A 10,913-nucleotide genomic window follows, 5' to 3' on the forward strand; every position below is an offset into this window, starting at 1 on the left:
TATTGACGAAAAAGAGAGAGCAATGATACACATAGTTTGAACCAAAAGAGTGGGATGAACTTGATGATAATATATGGTGCAAATGTATGAATATCTAGGGTTTTGGAAGCAAAGAGAAAGAAATGCTATTGTTCAAATAATATTGTGTATCAATATAAAAAAACAGATAGTGTTATTCACACACTTATTTGTACTTTTTATATACCCTTCTTTTATTCATTCGATCCCTAAGGTCACAAATTAAGAGTTGTGTGTGAGAAGTAAAAATGGGTGTCTGGATAACATTATCCTATAAATTTCAGGTTTAGTTAGTGAGCTAGGTAGCCTTTTGTAATTGGGATTAAACAAGTAAACAAGCCACTTAATACTACGGTCTAGTGGTATTCTCACGTACGTATGAAGAAGATTTCGAAAAGTAAAGGGCTTCTACTTTGGATTCTAACAGGAGGAACTACACAAGGTGGAACCAATGATCGAAAGAAGCTAGTGTAGTGGGCCTTTCTTTGGGCCTTTTACACTTAAAGTCATCTTTATGTCCAAATATAAGCTAATGGGCCCTAGAAATGCAAACTATTTCAAGGCTAGTGGTCAACGGCTAATCGTTAATGTGATTAATTAAGACCATCTAATTAATCTCACCCTTAATTAGTTCCATCATTCTATTGTACTTATCTCAATACACTAGCCTCGGTGTGGGATCCATAAGGTTTTAATTTGTGAGGTGATTAATACTAATACAATTAAATCCTTCTTTTAATTCTTATGTCGCACAATATGACTAGTCATTAAGAAGACCTCATAAGCCATGAGTGACACCTAGTTGTGTGTCATGACTACTCAAGCCAATATACAACATATCGGAAACCTGTTAGTTAGAATTAGAAGGCAATTCGATTTTTTTCTAAAGTGATACTCTTAATCACATCGTTAGAGTATAGATATTTTATGTCAAAATCCTAATAGGATGGTTATAGTCATTTTGGTGGGAAGTTATTAATTACACTGAGAGATTTTATTTTGTTTTTTTGGTCAAAATTACAATGAGAGATTAGAAATGAAAGTTTTGAATTACATGGACGTAGAGGATCGTTACAAGTTAGCGCTTGTGTACTTTTTGTTAGATGAATGCCTTAAAACAACTCGTACAACACGCGTACAAAATAATTGTAGAAGGCATGGCTTGGTGCAGGAAATGAGGTTCAATTTCCACAATTTTATTTTTGAGAGTGATTCTTTCCAAATTGTCTCTACTTCGAACGAAAGCTCTCCTAATATGTTGATCGTTGGAAAAATTGTGGAAGATTCGATTCCAAGCAAACGTTGCAGCTCATTGCCGTGCCCGTTAGTTTTTTCAAACTGAACTGGTTTTTCCTGTAAATAATGATTCAATGACTGAACCTCCATCTGCAACTACCGATTTGCTACTTGAAGAGAGCCTCTTGTAACTCTTTGCTCTCAAAGTCAGGTCAAACTTTTTAGTTGACACTAATAAGTATTATAAATTGTAAAGTGCGTAACATAGAATTTTTTTTAGTGCATCGATATTTTTACATTAGAGGAAGAGAGAGTTCGGTTAAACTACACAATAGACAACCTATTTTGGTATCAAATTCATCATCCACAATATTCGAACTCAAGACATTTCACTTCCAAGTGAAAAGGAATACCATTAGACTGTAGTACTGATTGGCAATAACACAGATTTTTTAAGTATAAACCATTTAACAAAGGAAAATATCGCAAAATGTTGGGTAAGAGAGATTAGAAAATGCATTTCTCTTCTCCTCCATGCCCTTGTAACGTTCAAAAGTGCATTTCTTAAATACCCCTACCCAACATTTTTGTGAGCATTTTCTTTATATTTTGACTTTCAATCTCGTTACTCTGAAATTCCGCACCAAAACATACGAATCTAATTTTTTAGGGTTAAAAAGAGAGAAAATCTTTATCAAGATTCCCACTTTTTGTTCCCTTTGCGATTATCTACTTGTATAAAATAAAGAAAATTTCTTTCTTTCTCCCAAAACCAAAGACACAAAAAAGCCAGAACCATTCTCTTGTTTTATAATTTTTGTTGGTCCACAATCTTCCCTGTCCACCCACCCACATGGAATCACAACAAACTGAGACCAACCCCAACCCTCCCACATTGACCAACACCCTTCAAACTTCAAACACAATTAAGTTATAAAAGAAAGAGAGGTAGTTGTTGATGATGGAGAAAAAGAAGACCCATTGTCCTCCAAGTTTCTTTGGACACCCACCTGATCCACCCCGCTCCCAGCAGATTCCATCAAGCCACCCAAGCTGCCATCCCCAGCTGCACCAAATATCAAGTCAAAGTTCTCTTCGAACCCCAAGTCCTCGAACAAGTCCGGTAACTCCAACGACTTGTCGAGGTGGATGTCTTCGGGAACTGGAAGCTGCTGAGTCATCATTCCGGTGTCCAAAAAGTTCCAACTAAACTGGTGCTCCTTTGCATGCTCAGGATCCATTACTTGCTCCATTGTATTGCTTTCAATGCAATGCAGCAGATGAGGGTAATGAAGTTGCGGCGAGATCATTCGTTCTTGTTTTTGCTCTTGCTGCTGCTGCTGCTCCTGTTGCGGTTGCAATTGGTGCACTTTGCGTTGTTCTTGTTCTTGTTCTTGTTCTTGTTCTTGTTGCTGCTGCTGCTGCTGCTGTTGTGGTAGTAATGGGTGCACTTTGCGGTCGACTTCTTCTTCTTCTTCTTCTTGGGGTGGTCCAATGTTCGAGCATGTGGAAGGCGGTTGACCCTCTGATTCTTGATGATCCAGAGGATGGATTTTCTTCTTGACTCTGTCAATGTAGTTGCTGATATCAAAATTGGTCACTGCATTTGTTCCTCTGTACTCTATCGCCGCCTTATCGTATGCAGCTGCTGCCTCCTCTTGTGTATCTTCAAAAAAAAACAAACAGTTAACGAGCATTAAACGACTAATAAAACTACATCCGTGAACTACATTGTAGTCCACAACCCCAAACAGAAGCGAGACACGTAATTCCATATATTTGTGCAACATACCCATCTCTACCAGTGACGCAGTCTACAGTGCGATACATAAGTAGCGTTATAATTTTCTAACGACAATATTTTAGTAAAAATTACATATAAGTGAAGATTCATCCGTACAATTGCAACATGCAGTTAATCTATTGAGAATTTATATGCCCCACAATACCTAATTTTTGATGCATTAAAAAGCAAAAAAGAAGGTAGGAATTAGGTGAAGACAACTAGTACACTTTCACATCTAAGTTTCTCAAATTCCTTCTCCTTTTTATTTATTTATTTTTGTTAATTTTCCTTTGGGGTCTCAATTCAAACAACAAAATAAAAATTGGAAAACAAATTTGAAAAATACAGAGAAAATAAAATACACCGAACCTAAAGCAATGAATCTATGTTCCCTAACACTGCATAATTCATGCTTTAAAATATGTTTTATCTTGAATTTCAAACCCTAAATTTGTTCCCTCTTGTGCGCGTGCGCAACTGCCCTTTTATCCACACAACGAGAGCTGCATCCATCAACTGTTGAAAATCGTCCACACGCGAATGAGAATGGACACAAGGTTTCTAGTTTTCTTTTTCTCTAAGAAATAAAGATGGGACAAATGGGAAGCAGACACTCAACACAGACAAGATTTGGACGGTTAGGATCTGGCAGGAAAGCAAACGCAGGTCCCGGAAGACTTGGCACACCCAGAGAGAGCCACAAGGGGAGCAATAAGACACGTGACCACCCGTGCCTGTCGCTTTTTAAAATGTTTTTCGGATCAAAACCGAAAGTTAAAAATGAAAAAGAAAAGAAAAAATAATAAATAAATAAATAAAAAGTCTGAAATCTGATCCTGTCTTTTGAAGAAAGAGGAAAACAGTCGACTTTTAATTAATTTATTTATTTATTTTCCTCACAAAAGGAAGTCACGTGCCGCCACCACTGCTGCCAATTCACTCTTTTTGCCGCTTAAACCCAGATCTAGTCAAATGCTTGCGTGTCGCCTGCTACTGTAGTTCCGGGTGTACCAGATCGGTGCCGTGCTAAACCCAAAACCCCACAACACAAAGTACTACTATTTAGGGGCAGATCTACCAAATTCGGCTAAAACAATTTTGTAGCAAAATTGGTGGGCCCGTCTCACCTGTGGAATTTACTTGTGGGACGTTCCTAGGACTACCTACCTTCTGTATCTGGCAACCTATAAAGTTCTGTAATTCAATCCAAAGTTACTAGTTTATTTTTGGTACATTGATATTTTTTACTTTAAAAAGAGAGAAAATTCGGTTAAATCACATAATAGACAACCTAATTTAGTATCGAATTCTCTATCCACGATATTCAAATATAAAATCTCTCACTTCCAAGGGAATTAAAATACTACCAGGTCGTAATACTGAGTAGCAATCTAAAGTTACTAGTTAATTAACATTTATTACCAAACTGCATTTTTAAGGTTAGTTTTATTTTCCAAACTATTAATAAAACCCAAAAATTAGAAGATATATAGGATGGGCGACCCCAAGCTTAGGTTATCCGCTTTACGAGCGTCTATCAAATAAGCTGTTTGGACAACTCGAACTCTGATTTTTTTAGTTACAAAATAGTAACTATTCTGTTTAATTAATTATTATTTTTAGTATTATTAGTTCAGAAAAGAAAACAGAAGATAATTTATTATTAGTTTTATTTGTACGGAAAAGAAACACAGGTTGAATTTGACATGTATATTTTAAGTTTTGGACCGGAATGAAAACCTAAATCCACGTATACTTCTGTGAAAATTGACTGACCCAAAAGCTTATATATATATATATATATATATATATATATATATATATATATATATATAGACACACAAACTCACACAGAAAGTCAGTAGAGCAGTTGGCAGCATCTAGTTTTTCAGAAAGATCCAAATTAAAATTAAGCTGGACCGACTGACTGGTCTGAAATTTTGTGTTCTGAAAATTGCACAGAAGGCCGGATATTTATGCGTGTGACAAACAAAACGAGAAGGCATGCAAAGTGAATGAAAAATGAAGCAATTTGGAAACTGCATCTAAAAGTGCAGAAAACATAATAAAAGAAAAAAGATGGGGGTTATAAGTACATACCATATGTTCCGAGGTATAAGTACTTGTTTCCGAATACTCTTCCGATTCTCGCCTCCCATCTCCCGTTATGATGATGCCTGTGAAAAATTAAACATTGATTTCAATAAGAGCGTGATCTTGAACAACGCTAGCTAGATTTTGGCCAATTTCCGGCGTGCAAGTGCGAATTTACATACCTCGCTACCCCACGGTACTTTGAAACTCCTCTTGAAAATCCACTGCTCCGCCGGCGCAATGATGCTAGGTATTCTTCCCTGGTGGCCTTTTGCATTTCTTCAATTTCCTTAGTGTATGTTTCTTGCTGCAACATAAATTCACATTCAATCATTAATTAGCGGTAAGATTAGTAGACGTTATTATGTAGTAATGAATACAATCTTTAACGCTCAACAGTCACACCATAGATGAATTACGTGTGTTACGTTTTAATGTGAAAGAAGAGTTGCGTTATTTGGAAAAGAAATAGAGGGTGGGAGAATAAATGTACCGGGAAGTTGAGTATGGTACCAGGACCCCAATATTTAAGGGCAGCTAGATCATAGGTATGAGCAGCAGCCTCTTCACTATCATAGGCCCCTGTATGCAAAACACCAATCACATTAATAAATTTATATAAAATTATATATAACTTTAAATGTTTATATATATATATATATATTAACAAAATAATACATAAAAATAGTGGGTACGTCAAAAGGCAGGCATAGGCAGAGGAAGTTTAACAAATTTTATTAAAGACCACACCGGCAGCCACCATGGCCATATAATTAAGGATTACTTAAGAGAATAATCTTTGTTTTTTTGTTTTTTTTAACTAAAATCAATAAAATGGTCAATAAGATTATCTGCAATCAATTATTTTGGTTCTTCAATGAAAAAATCTCCATTAATTGAAGAAACTATCATTTTAAGGAGAGATGTTGATTTGGCAAAAACCCATTCAATTTAACACATATCTCACAAGAGCACCAAAACAATTGATGATGGACGATCTCAAAAACCACTTTTAATCAATTTTAAATTTCAGTAATTAAAATGAAGAATTATGCATAAATCATTTTGGATTTCTTAAATAAGAAAAAATTAAAATAAAAAAATGGAAAGATAAAGGGTAAATAAAATAAAATAAAAAATTAAGATCGGAAAATAATGTAACAGAAGAGCAAGTGAGTAAGTAAGAAAGAGTCTGACTTACCCAAATAAACTAAATAAGCAGCGGCAAAAGTGGTGCGGATGAACGTTGCATTGACAGAGATTTACAGGAATAAAAACATAGTCAGAAACAGAAGAAAAAAATAAATAAAAAGAAAATTTTTTTATATTAAATTGAAAGAACAAAAACACCAAGAAAAATTGATCCAATCCGGATTTAGAAATTAAAATTACTACCTTGCCGTCCTTTCTTATTCTGGACGTTGTTCCATGAACTCTTGTCCCACAGATGAGCTTCAAACCGCCCGGTCCATCTGTGCCTGCACCGAACCAAAATTTAAAAAAAAAATGTAATACAATTTCCTACATGCAAATTGAGAATTTGGCATGCAATTTCAGCGCAGAAATTGGAAAATTAATTAATTAAAAAAGATGGGTTTACCTGGTGACCCCTCTGTAAACGGAGCTTCTTCCGCCTGCCGTTCCTGAATTCGGGGCGTTGGCATTCTGGCATTTCTCTTCCGCTGCTGCTCCGGAGGTTTTTCTCTTCTTCCGAACGCGTTTCGGTTTCGGTTTCGGTTTCTGAATCTCCACCTGGACGCAGTGGTTCGGAATCTCCGGCCCGGCGCAGGACGAAGAAGAAGAAGAAGAGCAGGAGAAACTGGATGACCTCTTCATCTGGAGATTTTCTGAGGACTTGAAGAAAAGAAAGGAGGAGAATTTATGAGGAATGTTGAAGGACTTATGGAGAAAGAAGTGTTGGGATTGGGGGTGATGGTATAAATAAAAGCATGGGAGGGGTTTTATGGTGAGAATGTTGGAGGGGGGAGGAGGAGGAGTGCTTTGAGAAGCATGAGAAGAAGTGGCATTTTGGTAGCCAAAGCTCAAAAGTGGTTTACCAAAAAAGGGAGCGGGGAGGGAGGAGATACTGTGGAAGTAAAGAAGCAGGAGGACTAATTAGTAATTTGATGGCTTTGTGGGGTTTAAGTGAAGTTAGGTTAACCAGGGGTTAAAGATGTGGGTGGGTTAAGTTAACTCAGGAGTTAATTAAACACCCTACACTTGGCATCTGCCGTCAGCCATGCTACCAATCCGATCTTCCTCTCAACGCTGGCTGGCCCCTTCTCCCATCCTATTAAGCTTTCAAAAGAGAATCTCTCTCTCTCTCTCTGCGCGTTGTTTATGTATGAAGAGTAATGTTATTCTTAACATATTTATTTATCATCTTAGGTGGCAGATGAGTTGGACAAGTTACATCATTTAATTTCAATCTTTTTTATTAATTAAAACACTTAAATAATCTTAGGTGTCAGAAGAAAACTCGTCCGTATACCACAATCATCATTTAATTAACAATATTTTCATTAATTATTGATTAACATTTTGAAATTAAATGCTAATTAATTTAGATGATGTGGTTGTCCACATCAGATATCACCTAAGGTGGTATACAATTGTGGTACAAAAATATGGTAAGAATAACATTATTGATGTATGTATGTATCCTCAGACTTTTAAAAGGTAAAAGTATCTACCGTATATGTATGTTAGTTACTTTTATGGGTTTGGCCCTTTGGGCAGGAAAGAGATCATCTACGGATTTATACATTAGGGATCAAATGATCATGATCTTTAAAATTTTATCTTACGGTCAAAAATTATTGTAGCTTTTAAAAATTTTCACTAACTTCTTTACTTTTGGTCGTAGGATCAAATTTTAATGTCATGATCATTTGATCCATTGGCTCTGGATGTATAGATCCATAGAAGATATCTTCCCCTTTCGGCAGCCTTCTTTAACGCTATCTCCAAAAGAGTTAGCAAATTTTTCGATGAAAGATAACTTTGTTCATTTGGCACTTTTATGCTATTTAAAAATTTATCAATACACTCGATTAGTATTGTGGTATAGTGGTATTTCTCTTCACTTAGAAGTAAGAGGTCTTCGGTTCGATTCTCATTAAAGACGAATTTAACTTACATTATTACTAGCACATTGTGAGGCTTAGCCCATTCTCCCACCCCTTAGTGTTAATAATATCAGTTTTTTTTTTAAAAAAAAAATCACTACAATCTATTCAAATTTTATCTTTCACTATAAAACATTAATATTTTAACTTTATCTTATCTTGTGGAGTCCAAATTCTTTACTAAACAATACTTCCAAATAAAATATATTACAAGACCCAATTTCCTAACTTGAAAAATAACAACTGACCTTGTAAATATACCAGGTCAGTTTTTACTTCTTTATTTTGCTAAATGGGTTGCTATCTCCATAGGAGGTGCGTTTAGTTGAATATCAGAGTGCGGAACAAACAAGATTACAAAATAATAGGAATATTATTGAACTAACTGAGAATGCCGGAACGGCTACAAAACCCTAAGAGGCTACATTGTGAATGACTTGATTTCTCATGAATAACAAAGTACTTTATTTATAATAAACTAACCCTAAACCCTAATGCTAACGGGCTAAGCCCAGAAAACAAAACATTAAAGTAAACCTAAATACTAATATTTTCCAACACGTTTTCTACGTGACAGAGTAAGTTTTAGTTTGACACCCAGTTGATACTTCCTTGTAGATGCTCTAAGCGTTATTTGGTAATGAATACATTGCCCTAGTCGACCAATCCACCACATGCTCATCCTTATCGACTAATCCACCTCATGCTAATCTGTTGGTTTTGTTGGGTTTAAGTGAAGTTAGGTTAACCAGGGGTTAAAGTTGGGGGGTGGGTTAAATTAACTCAAGAGTTAATTAAACACCCTACACTTGGCATCTGCAGTCAGCCATGCTACCATTCCCAAATTGCTCTCCACGCTGGCTGGCCCTTCTTCCATCCTATTAAGTTTTCAAAAGAGAATCTATCTCTCTATCTGCGAGTTGTGTATGTATGTATGTATCCTCGGACTTTTAGAAGTTGAAGTATCTGCCGTGTATATATGTTAGTTACTTTCACGGGTTTGGCCCTTTGGGCAGGAAATAGATCATTTATGGATCTATACATCAAGGATCAAATAATTCTGAAGTTTAAATTTTGATCATGCGACAAAAAATTATTGTAGTTTTTAAAAGTTTTCACTAACTTTTCTGCTTTTGGTCGTAGGATCAATCTCTGGATCTATACATCAAGGATCAAATGATTCTGACCTTTAAATTTTGATCATGCGACCAAAAATTATTGTAGTTCTTAAAAGTTTTCACTAACTTTTCTGCTTTTGGTCGTAGGATCAAATTTTAAGGCCATGACTATTTGATCCATGGGCTCCGGATATATAGATTCGAAGAAGTTATCTACCCTTTTCGGCAACCGCACTGTATCTCCAAAAGAGTAATTTTCGATGAGTTCTTTGTTCATTTGGCACTTTCATGCTATTTAAAAATTTATCACTACAATCGCTTAGTATTGTGGTATAGTGATATTTCTCTTCACTTATAAGTGAGATGTTTTCGGTTCAATTCTCATCAAAGACGAATTTGACCCATATTATTGCTAACTCATTGTGAGGCTTAACTCACTCTCTTAATATAGATAATATTGTCAGTTAAAAAAAACATATCAGTACAATCTATTCAAATTTTATCTTTCACTATAACATATTAATATTTTAACTTTATCTTATTTTGTGGGGTCCAAATTCTTTACTAAACAATACTTACGAATAAAATATATTACAAGATCCAATTTCCTAACTTGAAAAAGTAACAACTGACCTACACAAGGTCAGTTACTACTTTTTTATTATGCTAAATGGGTTGCTATCTCCATAGGAGGGATGTTTTTCTACGCGATAGAGTAAGTTTTAGTTTGATACTCAGTTGGTATTTCCTTGTAAATGTTCTAAGCGTTATTTGGTAATAAATACGTTTGCCCTAATTAAGGTACAAAATTTACATCAACAACCAGATTATAGTTGGTTTGACCTAAATAGGATTGTATTATTGACCTTTTGATTGTGATTTTCAACTAATTAAATAGATCTATATCCCATGATTTCGAGTTTGAACAAAGAAGTTGAAAACATTAGGGGAAGGGGCATTATGATCATTCTACAAATCCCCTAAATATTCCTAATTTTTCACAAAAATAAAATGAAAAAGATTATCGGGTTATCTGACCCGAATCACGACCCATGGATACTTTTACAGATCAACCGTCCAAACCGATCAACCCAACTGAAATGGATGAGTTTGAGCCGATTAGAACTTCAAAAGATGAATAATGGGTTGTGGCCCGGCCACCCGCATATGAACCGGTTGATGGACGGTTTGAAAAATCCCATAGACGGATACCAACCCACCAGTGTAATATATTCATAGTTATGTTGCATACGTGTCTAAATTTAATTGGCCCACGGACATCATTGCATCTTTCCTCCCTTTCAAAATCCAACCCGTTAAATTCATCTGTAAAATGCACTGCCATCTAGAAACTCAACTCAACCCGTTAAATTCACCCCCCAACCCGACCGAAAAGGAATTAGATGGGTTGGTTTGTCTATTGTCTTGGATGAAAATGGTTTGAAATAAGAGTAAATTATAGCAATGATTTCTCAACTTTAATCAAATTGGAGTAATGGTTCATCAACTAAAAATCCATTACCATTGGTCCCT

At 35.6% G+C, this 10,913-nt stretch overlaps 1 protein-coding gene across 1 annotated transcript; it reads right to left on the reverse strand.

The window, feature by feature from the left end:
- Positions 1–1,905: 1,905 nt before the first annotated feature.
- On the reverse strand, positions 1,906–7,216 carry LOC126630786 (ethylene-responsive transcription factor WRI1-like). Its single transcript, XM_050300997.1, has 7 exons — positions 6,735–7,216; positions 6,530–6,612; positions 6,336–6,344; positions 5,628–5,716; positions 5,317–5,441; positions 5,141–5,217; positions 1,906–2,920 (listed from the first exon to the last, which is right to left on the reverse strand). The coding sequence occupies exons 1-7, from the start codon at positions 6,968–6,970 to the stop codon at positions 2,181–2,183; spliced, it is 1,359 nt and encodes a 452-aa protein (XP_050156954.1). The 5' UTR covers positions 6,971–7,216; the 3' UTR covers positions 1,906–2,180.
- Between the last annotated feature and the right edge of the window lie 3,697 nt (positions 7,217–10,913).

This window comes from Malus sylvestris, chromosome 7 (genome assembly GCF_916048215.2).
Source record: "Malus sylvestris chromosome 7, drMalSylv7.2, whole genome shotgun sequence".
NCBI classification, from domain to species: Eukaryota; Viridiplantae; Streptophyta; class Magnoliopsida; order Rosales; family Rosaceae; genus Malus; species Malus sylvestris.